Raw genomic sequence first — 20,689 nt, 5'->3', positions numbered from 1 at the left:
CAGTGAGTGACTGTAGGCAGATCTAAAGCTGATAATAGTACCCAAGGAGCTCTCATGTCCACCTTTCTGCTAACTTTTGCATCCTGTCTCAGTTTCTGTAACATTCAGGGCTACATCTTTGCTATATACATGCCTACTTCCTGTTTACGATCAGTACTACTTCTTCTTAATGTGCAGTCTTACTTCCTGTTTACGTGCAGTCCTACTTCCTGTTAACGTGCAGTCCTACTTCCTGTTTATGTGCAGTACCTACTTCCTGTTAACATGCAGTCCTACTTCCTGTCTGTGTGCAGTACCTACTTCCTGTTAACGTGCAGTCCTACTTCCTGCCATGCTCGGACCTACGCTATGACTGTGTCTTCGAATGCAGACTTAGAAGTATGCTGCCCTTGAATGCCGACACAGCCTACAGTATATGGCCAAAAGTATGTGGATAACGCAATCATTTAGGTGAATAGCCTAACTTGTCCATATCCGTTGTTTACACAGTTGTATAATTAAACACGCAGTCACATGATTATACAGGAGAGGTTAGTGAATTTCCACTTGGCACTGTCATAGGATGCCTTCTTTACAGTAAGTCAGTTCACCGCACTCCTGTCATGCTAGAGCCTCCCTGGTCAACCATATGAAGTGATTGTGAAGAAACGTCTGGAAGCAAGTTCAGGTGTGATTGGTAGGTCACGCCAGCTCACCGAAAGGGAGTCGATCACCCAGCATCAATGCCCAGCCTGAATGGTAGGGAATCCGACAGGGAATAGCGATCTTCCAATATCTAATGGAAAGCCTTGCCGGAAGAGCAGAGGCTATGAGAGGAGCAAAGGTTGTGCCACTTCATATTAATAGGCATGGATTCAGAATGAGATGCTGGACGACTTGGTGCCCACATACTTTTGGCAATAAAGTGTATGTCCTTCTAGTACTTGCTGGTATCTTCTGATCATGCTCCACCTAACTTCCTGCTCACATTCTGTTCTATTTCCTGCATGCGGTTCGCCCTCCGGCTTACGGCTTCGCTCTGTGAGACCCCGGGCCCCCGACAGCCCATTACTCAGAAACACAGGAAGCGCCTGAGAGCTGGAACTCAGACTGCGTCTTTGTGTTCAGCTTCCACCCACTTCAGCTTCCCGCAGACCCAGTGTGAAAGTCTATTGAAGCCGCGTTCAAAACATTACGCCACCATGTTTTTCTGTGTAACCCACTCTGCGGCTTGGAGGTCGGTTTTGCCGGCACATGCCAGGCTTCTGGGCATGGTGCCTTGGGTCTGGCTCACTGTGGACCCGCTCTTTCCCGGTACCGGTGTCGGATGGCCACTCGAAGCATGACTAGCTTCCAGAATCGATACTTTTCTCCTTGGCTGGCGCACAAAACCCTCGCAAAGTTTAATCACAAATTCAGTAGAGGAAACAAGGCTTGCTGGTGTGTGTCAGTGCTGGGGGCAAGTGTACGCGCGTGTGTGTGTGTGTGTGTGTGTGTGTGTGTGTGTGTGTGTGTGTGTGTGTGTTCCCTTTAAAGGCCTTTGGTGACATGTTTACAGCATTGAGCTGCTTAAATCCTGGACAGCCCCAGAAGCACGGATGTGGCAGTCAGAGCCTGCTCCTCGCCTCAGGGTGCCGTCAGTGGCACAAAACAGGGTGTGAAGACCCCCCCCCCCCCACCCCCATCCAAGCAGGAAATGCCCCATCCTCAGGCCAGTGTTGTTTATCAGCATCTGAGGCTAATGTATAGGTTTCTCGTGCTGACCTGGGTGTGGGAGCAGCGATGATGACATCACCAACCCCCCAACACCCCCCCCCCACCCCAAGCCACACAAAGGCCCTTTCTCCCTCCTGCGCTGCCAGTAACCTGCAGTATTTTATGCGACCTGCACACCGTAATTATTAATCTTTATTGAGTCTTAGCGGGAGATTAAAACGCCATTACCCTGCCATCGCCATGCCGTCGCCCCCCCCCCCCCCCCCACAGCTGTTGCCCTTGTTTATGGCCACCAGGTTTTATGATGAGCATTTGAGTCACCTCAACAATTAGGCTGCATGAAATATTGCGTGGAGCGGCCTGCCGAGGTCACATGATGCACAGGATGGTACTGAGTGGCTCAGCGGGCTAACTCTCCGTGTCCGTCATCGGAAGATCTCCCTGAGTCCGGGCCTCGGCAGAACAGTCGCATGGTCGTGGGCCGCTGAGCAAGGCTCTTGCTTTATTATTTGCATGTACAGTCTCCTTCAGATGCAGTTTTTAGCTGCATTTTCGGGCGAAGCACTTAGCTATGGAGCGAAAAACAAAAAATAAACGGGGGGGGGGGCAGCTCATAGGGCAGTCCTGACAGTCGTGTACCGGATTTGGCAGATGCGGCTGGTTGCTGGAGTGGTGTGCGTAGGGACGGCGGGAAGGGGGGTCAGCTAGCTAGTTAGCTCTGCTCGCAGCCTGTTCCTGTCCTTATGATTCAGCGGTAAGACCACAGTGAGTTTATCACGGCGGCACAGTTGAATAAACAAGCCTCTCGCAACCGAACAAATTAGCTACATGTTCCCCGTGTGGGCCGGATCACTGGGCCTCTTATAAGGGCAAACAAAAGCAGTAGCCCCACGCGCATTGCTGAGGGAGATTAAGAGCAGGAGAGGCCCATGGAAACGGAGAGAAACACATGGAAGCTGCTGTAAACATGGCCTGTGACTTGTTTGGGGGGATCCCTGCCGGTCACCCAGACCCCGCGATAAAGCGTAGCTCTAAAGTGAGCCGTGAGTGTTTTTTACTCCGTGTCCTCAGGCGCTGCTGTGAACGGCAGGTCATGTGCCCCTTGTCATTCCCCGTCTCCTGTTATCATACCACACTGGACTGACTCTGAATACTGACAGTCTGGCTCTCTGCCAATTACAGGATCTTGACCCTTGAATTCTAAAACTAGCAGCTTCTGAAAGACTGAAATACTCAGAGAGGAAAGAGTTCAGTCATGCACATGCTTTGTTCCAAGTATCTCTGGGTCAGAACACAGACCCCCCGATATCCCCCCCAAAGTCTATTCTATTTTTAAACATGTCTGAGCTGCCCACCAGACCTCGCGGCCTCTCACTTGCAAGTGCAGTTTTCAGCTAATTACACTTGACATTCACACAGCTGAGTAGTCCTGGGGTGGATTTGTATTGTTACTTTGCACGAACTCTTTCTGTGTACATGTGCATCTGTGTCTGTGTGCGGCTGTGTGTGTCTGTGTCTTTCCATGTGCGACTGTGCGCGTTGTTCTGTACCTGCGTTCTGCCTGTGTCAGTGTTTCATATGTGTTTTGCCTGTGTTCCACCTGTGTGTGTTTTCCCTATGTCTTTTGCCTGTGTTCCACCTGTGTGTGTTTTCCCTATGTCTTTTGCCTGTGTTCCACCTGTGTGTGTTTTCCCTATGTCTTTTGCCTGTGTTCCACCTGTGTGTGTTTTCCTTATGTCTTTTGCCTGTGTTCCACCTGTGTGTGTTTTCCCTATGTGTTTTGTCTGTGTTCTGACTGTGTACACTCATCTATTTGATCTGCTGTCGATCCTGCTGCTGTTTGACTGCTGTTCCCAAATGCACAGTATCGACTGGAAATTTTGTCACGGTCCAGTATTCAGTACACTTTTTGTACTATAAATATGTATAAATGTATGATTTTTTGAAACGTTTCAGTGGGAGTAACAATAGAGTTATGTGTTCTAGGGTTAGACTATCATGTCATTACTATGTTAATTCAGTATTGACTTCTCTCTCCCTCTCTCCCTTTGCTCTTTCTCTCTCTGTCTCTCTTTCTCTCTGGAAGGTTGTGGAGACTAACCTGGTGGCGTTTGACTGTCACTGGATCATCATCAATGAGGTGAGCTGGGGGTTCTGTGCCATGGAAATGGTGGGAACGGTTCATCAACAGTTTGATTGCTGTTGTAGGTCTCCCCTTACAGTACAGACAATGTGAAATGCTCACTAAAAATTGCCCATTGTATGTCCCGTTTGGGGTGTGTCCCGCGACAGGCCGCCGCCCCTTTTGGGGTGTGCCCTGCGACAGGCCGCCACCCCTTTTGGGGTGTGTCCCGCGACAGGCCGCCGCCCCTTTTGTGGAGAACCCTGTGATCAGCCGACACCCCTTTTATGGAGTACCCAACGATGGGGTAATGTCCTGTTTGGGGTGTGCCCCGCGATCGGCTGACATCCCGCTCGGGGAGTGCTGCGTGATGGGCCAACGCCCCTTTTGTGGAGAACCCCACAATGGGCCAACATTCTGTTTGGGGAGTGCCCTGCGACCGGCCAGACATCCCACTTGGGGAGTGCCCCGGGATGGGTCAATGCGCCGTTTGGGGAGTGCCTCTGGATGGGTCGACGCATCATTTGGGGAGTGCCCCGTGATGGGGCGATGTCCGGTTTGGGGAGTGCCCCAGGATTGGCTGATGTCCATTTGGGGAGTGTCCAGAGATTTGCCGACTCCCCCTTTTTTGGGATGTCCTGCGGTGGGCTGACGTCACGTTTGGGGAGCGCTCCGCCCTGTGCCTTGTTGGAAGATAGATAGATGGATGGATGGATGGAACTCACATATATAACCATAATTTCAATACATTCAGTATAAGTCGCTTCTCAGCCAGAGAAAAAGAGGCTGCACCATTTCTTTTATCCTTTTCACAGAGATGACATTAATACTCTTTGCAGAAAGGAATAAGCATTACAACGGCAAAGGACGTTTGTGTAACTGATGCTCATTACATGACATAGAGGATATTTGTAATTGATGAACATTTCAGTTATTATGACATTAATTTTATTTGATGCACAATACAATAGTAAAGACAGTATTTCTGACTGAACATTACAAAGGTAGAATGTAATTGATGTACAGTATATTGTAGTAGTAAAAATCAGTATTTGTAACTGATACACTTTACAGTGTTAAAGACAGTATTTATAATTGATGCATATTACAATGGCAAAGACAGTATTTGTAATTGATGCATTTTTCAAGGGTAAAAACTGGTTTTGTAATTGGTGCACTTTACAATGGTAAAGACAGTATTTGTAATAGATGTACATTACATAGTATATAAGTTGTGTCGGTCCTCCTGAGAGAACATGAGGAGATTTCCTGTCAGCTCGACATTTCCAGTGTTACTCTCTCTGCTTTAATAGTAGTGGTATGGAGTGTTGGGGGTTGAATTGAATTTTTTTTTTGGGGGGGGGGGGGGGGATGGACAAAGATCAGCCCTGTAACTCAAATTATCTCTGGCAAGATGTAGCAAAAATAATTCTGCCTGTGAGGGATGAAGGAGATCTCAGAGCATGGCTGCGGTTCCTGTGGGCGTGGAACCCCAGCTGGGGTGCAGAGGGTACTCTGCCCCATCACCTTCCCTCCCGCTACCTGCCTTCTGCGGCCATGTCTTCACAGACACAGGCCACCCCGGCGAGGCCCTGCTCACGCCCGTCCCGAAATAGCTCTGACTCGGCCCAGAAGTCGATATCCTTGCCGGGGTTTCAGAAGGGAAGGGGACTTGGTCAGTTCACAGTGAAGCAACGCATTTACGCAACGAGCCCCGAACGTCTCACTACCCAAAGTTCTCCTGAAATCAGGAGCAGGATTTACCGCATGTCTGTAGTGAAACGGACCGAAGCGCATTAAAGAGGACGACTGCCGGTCCCACACACGGGGCTCCCTGTCTGCTTAGCGCTGCCATGCCTCCTGGCCCCTCGGGGATTGTGGGTAATGTGGAGGAGGCAGCAGAAGGTTTCAGATTTGTTGCCAAGAAGGCCGGCTTTGGTACTTCTGAGTGCAAACTGCTTCTCTCGGCCTTTCAGGGAGGGGAGTGTAAGACGTAACATTCGGGTGTCGCTGAGACACTCACGATGTCACAGGAACAGAGGGGCATCCAAACGGGCATTCGCGGAAGCTGACTTCGGTTCAGGCACATCTGGCTGACCTTCAGCTCGCTTCGCCCCCGTGTCTCCCAGCAGCATGGGTGTGCTTGTTCTCAGTGTTCTGACGCTCCGTACGAGTGGCTGACTGTGTGGCCGAACATCCAGCATGGAGGGTTGGACATTGAGGCAACTGCATTCAACCGCGGAGACTGATTGATAGTTGAAATGAACTTGTGTGAGTTTTTTTCTCTACCCCCCGAATGAGTGCTCTGCTCCTTTTGTGCGCGATGGTTGAGGGGCTTAATCTGGCCATATTCAGAAATTTCAGTTTATCGATGCTACGCTTGTCGTTCTGCCGTCGCTTCCCGGAAATTTCCCTCACCTCTGGCCTCCCTGTCGCTCCTGCAGGAGATCTCCGACCTGGACCTGCAGGAGCTGGTGATGAAGTCCATCGGCCGGCTCACGCTGGTCCGGCAGACCTTCCCGCAGCCGCAGAACACCAGCCAGCGCTGCGTGCGCAACAACCACCGCATCAACACATCGCTGTGTGACCCCAAGGACCCCAAGGCGCAGACGCTGGAGGTGAGGAACGCAGAGAACGAAGAACCAAACCGTTACCTTGGATAAGGGTCCCCTCTGAGAGACATGAGAGAATGGCACACAGTAATGGATAATAATGAGGATCTTTGAATCTTTTGATTGGCTGTCAGTCACTCCCTTGTTCCGGAGTGACATTTGCATTTATCCGTTCTCTGTTTCCGAACAGACTTCCTTGTTCTGTTTCTTTATTCGCTCTGTAGTCGCTGCACTCGTTGCGGCTCGGCGACGCAACAGACGTCTTTCAGCTTTCGCACTTTGCAGCGTGACACATCCAATTACGTTGGTAATTAAGTGTAATTAGATTACTTCTGCTAATTAGGAATGCATGGAACGCTGGGGGGTCGTGGAAACGGGAATCGGAATTGCTGTTATATAAATTGTCATTTCAGCTTCATATTTAGCTTATTATTCTTCCAGTTCCTTTTGTGCTGAAGCTGTTTGATGAACATGTTGTTGCAGTAAGACATCCTAAGCCATAGAGGGCGCTGCTACATTTCCTGCCAGCATTATCTGGTGTGGAAGTTAAATAAGAGAGAAACCTTTGATCCACCGTGCCAACAGGGAGAATGTTTCTGTTTTGATCACTCCTGCTTGGCAGCACCGTGCTACTTTCTCTATACTGTATTTTTCCAGGATAGTGATATTTAGAAGTGATCAGGTGGTCTGGCAGGCAGAATGTCAGCTCAGTGTGGTGCTGGGGACAGCTGAGTTAGTGGCATGGAGGCGGTCAATTTGGCTCAGTTGCCAAGGCCCAATTTCACACAACGATGGAGCGCAATTCTATGACAACCCATCAGGAACCATCCCCACAGACACAAACGGTCCCCACAACATCAAAATAGCAGGTTCTTATTACATTGTGGGCACCATTTGGTCCCCACAACGTAATATAAACATAATCCACACACACACACACATGGTCCATGCACTCATATCTTTGTGACGAGCCACTATTCATTTTTATAAGAAAAACCCTAATCCCAAAAATGGCAACCTTAACCCCCCCCTCCCAGCCCTAACCTAAACCATAAGTAACCAAAGAAAGTACAAGACTTTTGGAATTTTTAGTTTTTTGATTGCAGTCACAGATTTTAATAAAATTGAGGTTATCCTTGTGGGGACCAAAAGTTCCAGGTGTTTATCACATTATGGGGAAATCTGGTCTCCACAATGTGATAATTACAAAAACATACATACACACACTCTCGATTGTTCTCACGCGTCCCAGCAACACACACAAACACTCCTGACTGTACTGATGAGACACACACACACACATACACACTTGACTGCACTGACTGTATCCCTGCATTGATGGCTCTGCTTGAGATCAGCTGGCCACGTTACCTGAGAATTGTCCTGTTTGTTACCCAGCATCCCGCCCTGCCCTCCTGCCCCCCTGTAAACAGCGCCCCACAGGGTCGTAACCGGTGGCAGGTGGGCCCGTTCGGATAGCTGCCGGTCGTTTTGTTCCACACGGCTCTCCGCTGAGCACTCGGGCCCGCGTGGGGCTGCCTAATGACAGCGGCTCAGTGTTTATTAGTGATCTGAGTGTATCTGCTGAAAGCCTGTAGGTCTAATAAGATCCCCACTATCAACAGAAACTGCTCCTCACGTCCCTCCTCCTTTGGCTTCACTGCTGGGAAACGTATATAAATAAGCAAACAGATATGGGAGCCGCGCTTCCCTTTCACGGTCTGGCCCCTATATGCAGACTGCGCTCGACAGCTAGGCAGTTCCTGTTTGTGTATCTGTGTGTTTCATTCGGTAATAAACTGCCCCAGGCTCCAGCAGAGCTAAATAAATGTTTATGGCTGTAATTTATATTCCTGTATTTCTCTGCTGACATGTAGCATACTGTACAAAGAGGATTATTTAAAAACACGAATAAATAATATACATAAATCGACTGCTAACTTTAAGAGGAGTACATAAAACTTAGGACCATTTCCTAACACGGAGGAGCATAGTGTTTGTTCTGGTTTTCCGAGTGCCGCTTGGGAATTAGTTTTGATTTTATGGGAGCAATTAAGCCAAACATTACATCACGTGCTATCAAAGTGTTATAATGATGTTCTAGGCTGAGGCTTTACCCAACAAGCCAAAAAGCCCCGAAAAGATTCAGAGTGGCTGCAGAAATTGAGGCAGGTTTTTTCCATCACACACTCCATGATGACATTTATTTGCGGTCTGTGTCTATGTGTGGGTTCTGTGTCTATGTGTGGGTTCTGTGTCTATGTGGTTCTTCACTGCCTGACTGGAATTCGTAAAGTAGGATGGTAACCTGTATTTCTGCAGCCAGTGAGGTGGAGGTGTGGGTGGAGCAAGGCTTTAGGGAGACCCCGCCTTACATTCCAGGCTGTAATTGTCCCAACCAGAGCCAGAACAATGACGACTGCCGGGGGGGGGGGGGGTGCTCTCCCAGTCAGTTGTCCCTCGATGGGACTGTGTAGCATAACAGCACCGTTCAATACAACATCAAGCGTGCTTGAGCATTTCAGACTAATAAACAGTGGAAACCACTCCAGTCTGCTTATTACATTCTCATTAAAATGGAGACAACACTCCGACTGAATTGCTGCTCGATCGATCAGCGTGAAATGAACTCCCCTGTGCCTCTCAGTCCCCTTTCCCCTCCAGCCGATGTGCAGACTCTCTGGGGGTGTGATGTCAGGACAGTAGGTGGCATGTTGGTTGAGGATCTGGTGCTGTAACCAAAGGATTACAAAGGAACATGGCAGGATTCTAGTATCGTGCCTGTTAGAAAATCACGCTGCATAAAAATGCTAGCGTATGTAAGTTGATTTCTGATTGTTTGAGCTTAAATAAATTATTCAGCTTCACAGAACAGACACTGCTGGTTTTGTAATATTCCCGTTCGGTTAGAATTTCTCACATGTTGATCTTCTGCTGAGTCGGTCACTTCTTGTGTGCTGATTTACATTCCTCTGTCAGGTTCAACATTTCTATCACCTAGTCTGAGAATGATTGACGACTCTGACTACAATGTGTACGCTAAGCTCACAGCATTGATGCGAAGTGGAGACGGGGATCGTGAGATTTCTCTTCCACAAAAAGCAGATTCAGATCCTCTGCCGGGACCTTAAGCACTCGCTCAAAAGTACTAAGAGATGAAGTCGGCCATTTTGAGTGAAGTGAATGCAAAACTCCATTAATAATTGGAAAATGATGAATGAATGAGGCTGGTCGATCAAACCATGACATCACTTATGGATAGGGCTGTCAACGTTAATGCGTTAATGCGCTATCGTTAATCTTAACATCATAATGTGTTATTATTTCTTTGTTTGCGCTAATTTTAATTGCGCTTATTTTTGTGCCCCAGTGGGGGGAATAGTATGGGGAAAAATTGTTAATAGGGCTGTCAAAGAAATAGTTTGTTTTGTTAAATCACAAAACAATAGATGCATTAGCTTTGACCAAAGCATTGTTATCCTTGTATAAGGATAACATGGAGATGCCAGGCAGAGTATGAATGAAGGGAGCAGCGGATACAGTATCATAAAGAGGGGGAGGTGCAGCCTTATCTGTGACGGTAAAGTAAATGACGCGATTTGCTTTTGGAGCACAATCCCTTGTACAAACAGTATTTAGGACGGTTGTTTGCAGGAAGGAGATTTACAATGTAGGGCGAGAGGCAACAGTGGGTCCCCTTATGCGTTTAGTCAAGAACTGCCGTCGTTCTTCCCTCCGGAATAAATGCCAGCGAATGATTCCGCAGTAAAATCACTGCTCATCGTACTCAACTGGGCTGTTCGCTTAAAGATATGCTGCCCCCTGCTGGCAAAAAAAGTATGTGAGCCCTTTAAGGTTGTCATGGACTTGTTATGGTTTTTGTGCCTGTATAACGATGACGCAAAAGGAAAAATCCGATAGCTGTCCGTCACTCATTCACCTCCGTCTCACCTCTGGTCTCCAGATCACCAACCGCTACATCTATGACACGGTGCTGCTGCTGGCCAACACCTTCCACAAGAAGCTGGAAGACCGCAAGTGGCACAGCATGGCGAGCCTCTCCTGCATCCGCAAGAACTCCAAACCCTGGCAGGGGGGCCGCTCCATGCTGGATACCGTCAAGAAGGTGGGCGGCCCCCGCAGCCTGTTTTGCGTGCGTGTGCGTGAAGGCCCGTCAGAACGTTTCTAAATGCCAGAGGATTCTGGGCCAGCCAGGAGTAGAAGGATTTGAGCATTAAATCAATAATTTACGGTCAAGGGGACCATACTTCAGTAACGTTTCATTAAGTGTCCCTAGATAACCCATTAGATCTGCAGTTAGGAGGCCAATGAACCATCAGTGAACACAATCACAGCGCCATTATCTACTCAATGAGACCGCAATACGAAATGTGACAGAGGAGTCGGTCAAGAAGACCATTTTCTGCACGCAGAAACTCAGCTCTATTCTGTCATGAAAATTAGGCAGGGGATGCGAGTCGTTTCTCCAGCTATAGCGGGGAGGATAAGGCTGGGAGAAGATGCAACGTTCGCCTTAGTTTGCAAACAGGTAACGCGGCGGCTAACTTGGTTTGCGAGGTCAGCAAGTCATGAGATGGTTAGCGGAGTTAGTGACGCCCGTTTGAGTCCCTCGGAACTCGCATTTAAGCCGGTTTAGAAAAAAGCCAGCATTACACAAAGTGGCAGCACCTAAGCCGGGTAGGTCTCACCGCGCCAGAGATACGAACTGAGCAGCTCAGCATCCAAAACCCGGCTTCTGGGTGAACTTTCTAAGTGGCCTAAAAGATCTGCTGAACAAATACCGAGTCCTCAGAAAAACAGGGCTCTTCGTCTGTCATGAGACAAACTAAGGAGAGCGAATGTCCGCAAGACCCTTTCATTTTTGCATCCGTTATTCAATTCTCTTTCAGTATTCAGCACTTTCTTGCTTTCTTGTCCTGATTGGTAGGTTAAAAAAAATCTTTGGGGCATCAGGTCATGAACTAAACTGAGGAAAGCAAACCTCTGCAAGATCTTTTCATATTTGCATTCCTTAAAATATTTATTTAATGTAGCGACTCTAATGTTTGAAATGTGAATTTTCTGTTGAGGATCGTGCAACAACCTTATTAGTTTTCCAGTTTCTCGCTCGAGGGCAAAAAATCATCAGAATCTGAATGTCTTTGAATTTCATGGAAGTGGGTGAGATGCTGGGGATTTTATTAGGAGACAAACTGCTAAATCCCCCCCCCCCCCCCCCCCCCTTATCATGTCGGAGTGTGAAGGTTCTGCTGTTTGAATCATGACAGATACTCGGTGGACTTGCTTGTTGTAATTACTGCCTCTTTCTCTGAATTTTGACCCACGCGAAACCACGTTGCCTGTGTCAGGTACATTTAGCGTAAGAGTCCTCCTCTCTGTCCTGTTAAGGTTCTAGCTGTGAATCAGAATCGGCTTCAGCTTAAAACCCAAACGGCACAAGTCCACCAATGAGTGATCCCCGTGGGTGCTGACACGCCCATTACCTGCAGACTGATTGGCTCTTCTACTTAGGCACAGACTCCTGTTTCTGTAATGATGTGGCTGTGCTTATAAAAGACAGCCGTGCCGCTGTGCTGTCTGAGAGTCTATTTGCCGGGGCTTTGCGGGCCTTTTTCTTAATGCACTGATTTTCAGTCCCAGTCTCAAAGGCCCTCAAAGGGACTGCAGCAGTCTGTCTAATTCAGCCAGTCAACAAGCCTTGATTAGCTGAATCAGGTGTGTTAGCACAAGGCTACAAGCAGAATTGAAAAGCTCTGCTTTAATGAACTCTTTGTTTTGACCTTGCCTGGTGCCTCCTGAAACATTTGTTTCCCCGGCCGTGGATGTGGGACCCGGCCCCCATTAAGTAGCACAATGGCCCCCTCAGCTCACAGTGACAAGACATCTGTTTGCAGGACTGATTGCTGTCCAGGCCTTAATTTGCTACATGCGGGCGGATAGAGTCTATCCTTTGTCAGCTCCTGGGTTGCGGAGATGAATCAATACACTCGCCACCAAACTGGAGCTCATTCAAATAAATGCGCAATAGTAAGGTGGCAGTCCTGTTGAAAGCCACAAGCGAGGATGGTGGATGAAGATGCAGAGTCCTCCTGAAAGCTCATGCACACACGCACAAACCTTCCACACACTCTCCAGTCCAACAGACCAGGCTGCCTCTCGTGTTATAGGCAAATTCATCAGTGGTTAAATAGGCTAAATTTCATGGGCGGAGAGTTGGGCGTCATGAGGAACGTTGATGTAAATCATGTGATGCTTCCACACACCTCAAATCTTGACCCTCATCCCGCAGAAGGGTAGGCCAGGACACTGATAGCAGAATGGTTTGTGTTCCCCTATGCTGGCTTCTCAGAGATGTCCACAAACAGCGTTCATCAGTAACTGGTAAAGCTCATACCAGCTAACGTCATAGCGTGCTGCTTTCAGTGTGACTGCAGAAGGATCTCTCCTCAGACCGGTTTTACTTAGCGTGTTTGGAGATGGATGCCGTCTATGACAGCCGTAGATGAACAGAACTACAGTAATGCGCCATAACTGGGTTGTCCTGGCGACTCAGAGGACCAATCAGAGACGGCCGGAGCGCCTTTGCCCAAACCGATCCACATCAGGGCGGAAGTGTGGATGTCAACTCCTGGCCATGATCCTGATTGATGGCTCTACACACAGGATGTTTTCCCCTGAAAGAGGCACAAACAAGCATCCCGTCAGTCCTGTGGGTTATATATACTCTCCTCACAGTCCTGTCTGTCACGTCGATGATGTGATGATGATGTCACGTGGGGCTCCCCGCTGGACGTGAAGCTGTCTGTCACGTCGATGATGTGATGATGGTGTCACGTGGGGATCCCCACTGGATGCGAAGTTGTCAATCTCTTCTGTACCATGCAGGCGGGGGTGAGCGGCCTGACCAGCCTGTTGGAGTTTAGCGAGAACGGAACTAACCCCAACATCCACTTTGAGATCCTTGGCACCAACTACGGCGAGGACCGAGGACGGGGTGTTCACCGGGTAAGTCCCTCCTCCCCCTTACACGCCACCAGGTATGCCGACCCGTCTCTCTCTTATCGGTCTATACACCGAAACCCAATTGCTCTGCTCCCTCCTCTCGATGCGGACGGTAATTACATTAATTTAGGGACCGCAAAGATTTTAATTGATAATCATAGCGGTCTAATGGATTTTCTCAGCATCCCTCTGAGAGGCGCTCGGTGTATCTGTGCCAGTTGTTTATCTCTTTCTCTGTTGTTTGTTTATCCTCCTTCGGTCGAGTGCAGCAGCAGTTGCAAAGACAGATTCCCTGAGCCAACAGCGATAATTAATCTGTTTTTCCCGCTCATATCCCGTTAACGACCTTATCCATGTAACCATGGCGCCGGGCTGCCCGGATCCGGCTTTTGCCGTCACTCCGCTCGTCTTGCCGAACATGGATCGATTAGCCGGAGCGGCGGTGACGTTTCTGTTTCCTTTTGTGTGGCGGCTGTGGTTATTTCAGGCTACGCTGGAACTTTCCGGAAGGCTGCCTACCTCACCGCGTAGGAGAGTTTTAAAGAGGTGTTGGAAGAGTTCCCATAAGTCTCCCTCGCTGGAGACCCGGGGAGGCGAGACAGTGTCGCATCTGGCTTCGCATACCCACTCAGCAGGGGCACGACAGACGCACCCCCCTCCCCCGAGCATGTGGGGCTCCAGGTCCCTCAATGTGCAACAGGGATGGCATCACCTACCCACAAACCTCTACCTCATCTCTAAAGGGGCTGTCCGCAGATTGCAGATTAAATTGTCGCATTTCATTAGGGGTAACGGTCTCGGACAAACGCAAAATGCACCACACATCCAAAGATTAAATTAATTTCAAAGTGTAGAGTAATTACATTAACTCCAACCACTAATCGGCGAAGGTAATTACTTCTGAGGGGATAAATACTTATTAAACCGCTGGAAGCAGCTACCCCCAGTGTGCCCCCCCCCCCCGTGTGGGAAAGGCCAAAGGCCTCTGCGATTGTTTTGAGCAGAGTAGCCGCATTGCTCAGCCTGGATTAAAATGGATTAATTACATGCGATTCGAAAATTGATTCCATCTTTGATTGACGAGTAAGAAAATTGTCCTGAGTCTGTTCCACTCAACCTGCGTGGTGTTTTTTTTGTGGTTTGAGGGGAGGAAAGCATCAAATCCCAAACCGCAGCGGCAATCACGCACGGTCAGATAGCGAACACACAAATAAACGCCTTTACCTCAGATAAACCAATCAGGGGGCTTGCTGCTCACTTTCTGAGAGATTTACAAAGGAGTATTACTGCTGGCAAAATAAAGGAGTCATTTTGGTGAGGGAGGTGCACGGAAATGGCTATGAAGGGTGTCTCGGAACCGTTTCCATGCAAACGTCAGTCCGAGGCAGGGCCAGCCGGTTTATCACAAGTACAGCCAGGCGAAGTTCACGCCGAGGGAGCCCGTGGTGAGAGTGCGCAGCGAACACCACTTAGTACATGTGAAAATGCACTTTTATGGGTAAAGTCGTACAAGCATCCGGGCAGTGGTCTGTTGAGCAGCGGGGGGAAAAGTCACGCTCAAATGAGTCATCCTTCACGCTTGTTTTAACAAGCCGCTCCCAGTGTGGAACTTGCTGGAAAAAGCCCTCGGGTTAGAGAGTTTGTTACTCCTGATGACTCTGTTACAGTGTGCGGTGAATTTTCCTGGCATGTTTCTGGTACACTCTGCCCCCCCCCCCCCCCCCCCCCCCAACGTCACTGCTGACAGATAACATTCTGGGTGCTCCCACTCGTCCATCTCTCCCAGTGGCAGGATGACAATGTCGCCCTCCGCAGGGCAGGAGTGGTCATTGGATGGTTTGATGAGCAGGCATTGTGAAATGTGTCAGCAAGCTGGCTGAAAACTTGACGCTGAATGGTGCTCGAGACCTCGATCAGGGAAACAGCAGATGGATGGGATGTCATGGAGTAATAGTGTCACACCACCCGGGGGACATGCAGACCCTGACAGACTCCATGCCAGAATGCTCTGATCCTCCTTTGGCAGCTTGTGGTGACCCAAAGCCCTATTAAAACACTCTAATAATGATTATTGCATTTCAGTAATTAGCCGAACTCCTACCGGCTTAGCTGGACGAGGTGCTGCTGGTACGGAAAATATTCTGCCAGTCCCTGATTTTCTGTTCCTCCTTCCTGTTGAACCATTTAGTATCCATTCATATAGCAGCCCTGAGTGTTCGATCATCCACTAGATCTTTCCGGATTGTTAAACTGCGAAGTGTCAGATGGAACTCAGAGTCAGATTCATTGTTCCGGAATGATTTATTCTTTCTTGTGTTCCTTTCCTTTCTTTGCTAATTAACTTTGTAAAAATAAGCTGATTAGTGGTGGGTGGGTTCGCACTGATTGATTTTCCTGATGTCGTTTAGCATCTTCCCCATCAAGCTGGGGATGATTTTCTCGTCGCTCGGAAGCTTTGGCCAAGACAGCGCCACCTGCTGACAGATAGCGGTTTGGGTCACAAATCAGTAAACCTATGTCTGCTGTAACACCAACGATATTCCGTTTACTGTACTTCAGCACCGGCATTGTAGGAGTAGCTAACAGAAAGCTGACCTTGTTCCTCAGTTTCAACTCAACTCACTCAGAAACCCCCCCCACCCTGCTTGTGTTCATGGCAGCTTAATCTGTTAGGGCATAGTTCTAATAACACCAAGGTCGTGGGTTCAATTCCCATATGTGCTACTTGTGCCTTTATCTTCACCTTAATTTCCCCTCGAGGTTCTAATAAAGTTTATCTTTCTAGTAATAAAAAATAAACAGAGAGAGTCACACCTCTCAGTCACAGGTCATCAGACAGACACCCATATGTACCCCCCCCCCCCCACGCATGGACGTATCTCACACTTGGAGATCATCACATACACACGCACGCACACGCACACAGATGTTCCCCATAGTAACAGAGGCTGTCACAAGCAGCTACACGCGTGCATAAACACACGTGTCAAGAGACACGTGAATGCCTGACAGCACTGCGAATCACATGAAACACAGGCAGATGGGACACGCGTGTGTCACATATCCAGCAAACAGAACCTCGGCAGGGGGTTCTGACGGTGGAGCTGAATTTTATTTTTGTGTTTCTCCTTAGAATCAGAGGGGTAATGGGGCAGGAACAGGAAGGAGAAAGAGACCCAGAGGAGACTCAGCATGTGTCTTGGTATTTAGAGGTATGGGGGGGGGGGGGGGGGTAGAAAAACCAGCCACACCACAGCTACCTGGCAACAAGAAGCAGGTGCAACAGTTCGGCATTGATGACCGTGGTGACCTGAGTCTCGACTCTTAAGCAAGTAGCTGCTCTACACCATCTTTCAACAAAGATGTACAGTATGTGGATGGTTCAGACATCCATACTTACTGCCACTGTTGCAGCCACCTGTGTGCGGGGAGAATCTCTATCAATAATGCTGGACAGGCGTAATTCATCATGATCGTTATCATCGCTGTGCAATTAATTTTCTAATCCATTAGTTTCCGCAGCTATGCGGTGCGTTCCGCGCTTCGCTCCCGCCACTGTAAGCCTCATCGCATCGTGTAATTGCTTGGTGAGCTGTTACATAACCCCCGTTAATGACCGCAGAGCTTCGGCCGAACGACAGCCTGCGAGCAAAGGATTTTTGTCAGGTTTCGCTGGAGGGAATTCTTGACTGTGGTTTGGGATCCACGCCGCTGGAGATCACGTATGGAGACTAGAGTTAGACTGGTGATGTAGATGACAGTAGATGGAGATGGAGATGGAGATAGGCCTCAGTGTGCTCCTAGAGATCAGCTGTGGACCCCAGTGTGAAGCTGGGGTTAAGATTGACTTTCAGCACAGATGAGGAGATGCGTCTGAGTGTGTTCCTGGAGATCGGGTGCGGATCCCTGGTGTAACAGGGGAACATGAGGGATGGAGTGGAAGGGTGGATCTCAGATGGTGCCATGTTTCCTGCCCTGGTTCATCTGGAGATCATTTAGTCGCCCGCTCATGCTGCCTTGTCGTTAGTTATGCGAAGCATGAGCCACTTTATGAGAATAACTGGGGCGCAGAGACTTCAAAAGGACACCCGGGCCGACGTCCCACATCAGCGGCCCGGCGGCCAGACACATGCCACGCATAATTCCAGAGGTAACCTTTGCATAAGTTAAAGTCAAATTATTAGTCAAAGCTGGGGACAAGTGGCTCAGTGGCGCGCCCTGCAGACCCCTTTAGGCCGGCATTAATTGTCATTTGGTGGCGGCAATGTCAGTGAGTGACACAGGGCTGGACGGGAATGTTTTCTCTGCCGTGAGAGGGATTCGGAGGCCAGAATGAACAGGAGCTGCAAAGTCCCGCACCGGCAAAGCGGACCCCCATTTCCCCCCCGATTTTCCATCCCATTAGGTAGATTCAGATGTTCTTTCACAGAGAGTCTTCGCCCTGGAGGAGTGGAGGGAGCACTGATCGATTTGTCCTGCTCCGGAGCCTCCTCTCCCAACACACTAAACGTCTGCCTCTCCCTACGTCTGACCAACAGGCTGCCTATGCCTCCATATCCCGAGGGGTCAGATGGACGTTTTCTCGGGTGTGACGGCTCTCAGTACCCTCGCTCTCCTGAAGTCTCTCCTCTTCTGCTCTCCTTCCTCTCCCTCTGTCATTATTTAATGTCAGGATGGTTACTGACTAGAGCAGCCAGAGTGGCCTTTTGGTGCCCTTGGTTACGTGGGTCCATTTAGCAAATTCTTTTATTCAAAGCGATGCGTGTTTGTTGAAACGGGGTCAGCCAGTCATTAGGGGGCAGTGTTTGCTCTAGCAGGTTAGGCCTCAGCACTTGTGATCAGAAGGTTGCTGGTTTGAATCCTTTGCTTGGCAGATTAGCCACATCTCTATTGGGTTCTTCAGCAAGGTCCTTAACTGCCCCAGGCTAAAATGCTCCAGGGGCTCTGGTTTGGAGGGGCATCATGTGGCTCAGTGGGCTAAGGCTGTGTGCTTGGAATCACAGGGTCGCCAGTTCAAACCCAACCTTGAGCAAGGCCTTCAACCCCCAGCTCCCTGGGCGCCGCTACGGGTGGCTGCCCTTCGCAGGCAGCTTACTTTACAAGGAGCAAGTTGAGGGAGGTGTACAGACAATTTCCCCATGGGGATTAATTAAATGATGATGATTAAATGGCTGACCCAAGTTTACCTCCCTATATATATGTGTGTCTTATCCAGAAAAGCATGATGGGATATGTGAAATGACCTCGCTGATCACATTCCTATGTGCCTGTATTTGTGCAAATGACACAAACCTTCATTTTCATTTCATTCCCTGGAGCAGCTGGGATTAAGGGCCTCGCTCAAGGGCCCAATGGTGACATCACATTGTCAACCGCGGCGATCATGTGATCACGGACGCACAGTCTTAACCCACAGAGCCACACTCTGCAATACTCCAATATCGCAATTCTAACACTTAAAATGCAGAAGCTGGATATGCACACATAATGAGATCATATTCCATCCATCAACCCATCTTTCATCCGCTTGCTCATTGCAGGATGACGGAGATTTGCATTCCAGTGTTTGCAGCATTTTGGTTTGTGAATTTTGTAGTCTTACCCATTTTGTAGTCTTACCTTTTAATATTGAACTATAATGTACTTTGTGCCACATACTGAAAGGAGAGAATCTACTCAATGACCCTCCTTAATCTGCTGCTAATTAGGCCATGGAAAAACGAGGGGATATTACGGATGGCCCTGTCAGGAGCACCGATAGGTAGCTGGGGCGCGACCAACAGCCTGACGCCGAGGCCTGCTCCCGTGCTAGTCAACTACAGATAACACGACAGCAGGGTGTCCATCTTATTAGCCAAAGGTGATCTTCTCATGCCTTTTATCTACCAGGAGAATCGTCTCATTATTCTTCACATCGAGAAGCTGTCAGGACGTGTCAGCAGCTGTTTTGGATGTCCTGATAGATCGGCGTATGGTGGAAATGATGTGTGGGCGAAATGTGGCTGTGTGGGCGAGGTGCAGCTGCGTTGGCGTTGTGTGGCTCTGTGGGTTAGGGCGTGCTACTTACGATTGGAAGGTTGCCGGTTCAAATCCCATGGCAGTTAGCGTCATTTTACCACTGTATGCCTGAACAAATCCCTAAATTGGTAAGCTGGTCTTTAGTGAACACATGATATGTGTGAGCTCACTGAGATCACATCTTGGAGCCTGCTGTCACAGCACCGGTTGGTCGCTGCCTGCTTTAACTTGAATGGACTAGTAATTAATGAGGTGAGGTCATCACTGGAAGGTGTTGAGGTTGATCATGATGCCCCTGCCTTCCATTGTTAAGTAGAATAGGGTGGTTAAAATCAGTATCCAAAATTAATGATTATATTTATTAATAGATAGTAATTTAATATTATTTCCATCTATCTTCTGTACCCCTTTGTCCTGTTTCAGGGTTATGGGGGTCTGGAGCATATCCTGGAAATTATGGGTGCGAGACATAGAATAAATTATAGCTGGGCACCAGCCCATTGCAGGGTACACACACACACACACACACACACACACACACACCCGCACATGTAGGGTATACCTATCCTTATCATTCACTTCTATGGGAAAAATGCTAACGCTAACTATGACAACCTTAACCCCCACCCTGCCCTATTTTTGCATTTTTAGTTTTTTCATAGCAGTCACTGATTTTTATAAAATATAGTTTTCCCTTATGGGGACCAGGAAACCGGTCCCCATAAGGGAAAAAAATGGATATTTATCACGTTATGGAGACATTGTGTCCCCATAAGGATAGGTATACCCGCTCGCACACACACACACACTCACACACACACAACATTCAGTAACTCTAGCTCACCTTAGCATGTTTTTAGACTGTGGGGAAAAACGAGAGCACCCGGAGGAAGCCTCATGACAACACAGAGAGAACATGTAGCCATGGCAGAGACTCGAGCCCTGGTCCCAGAGGTGTGAAGAAACAGTGCTAACCACTGCACCGACTCCGTAATATTATTTCCTTAAACAGAATGACAAACCGCAGTAACAATAATAGGTAGCAGCAGCAGTGAGGTTGCTGAGTGCAGTGCGCCCCCTGCTGCTCGTCTTTGCATAGCATCGCCGTCACTTGGCCAGCAGCAGACGCAGAGTGCTGTCAGGCTCTCCAGAACACCTCAGCTCCCCCTAGTGAGGGTGAAAGGAGAAGACGGGGCCCGGGTCACGGGGGTGCTGGTGC

The 20,689-nt window shown here is 48.8% G+C and overlaps 1 protein-coding gene across 2 annotated transcripts in view; it reads left to right on the top strand.

The window, feature by feature from the left end:
- The window catches only part of grid2 (glutamate receptor, ionotropic, delta 2), a 301,989-nt gene that overhangs the window by 193,961 nt on the left and 87,339 nt on the right, over nt 1–20,689 (top strand). For both annotated transcript variants that reach the window (XR_007388201.1, XM_049002892.1), the window contains exons 5-8: nt 3,782–3,835; nt 6,262–6,435; nt 10,394–10,555; nt 13,336–13,455. Coding sequence is in view for 1 of the 2 variants with exons in the window: in XM_049002892.1 (XP_048858849.1) it covers nt 3,782–3,835; nt 6,262–6,435; nt 10,394–10,555; nt 13,336–13,455 (510 nt within the window). In the remaining variant the exon portion in view is untranslated. The remainder of the gene's footprint in view (nt 1–3,781; nt 3,836–6,261; nt 6,436–10,393; nt 10,556–13,335; nt 13,456–20,689) is intronic.

Source organism: Brienomyrus brachyistius, chromosome 2 (genome assembly GCF_023856365.1).
Source record: "Brienomyrus brachyistius isolate T26 chromosome 2, BBRACH_0.4, whole genome shotgun sequence".
NCBI lineage: Eukaryota > Metazoa > Chordata > Actinopteri > Osteoglossiformes > Mormyridae > Brienomyrus > Brienomyrus brachyistius.
This window is presented reverse-complemented; position numbering and strand designations above follow the sequence as displayed.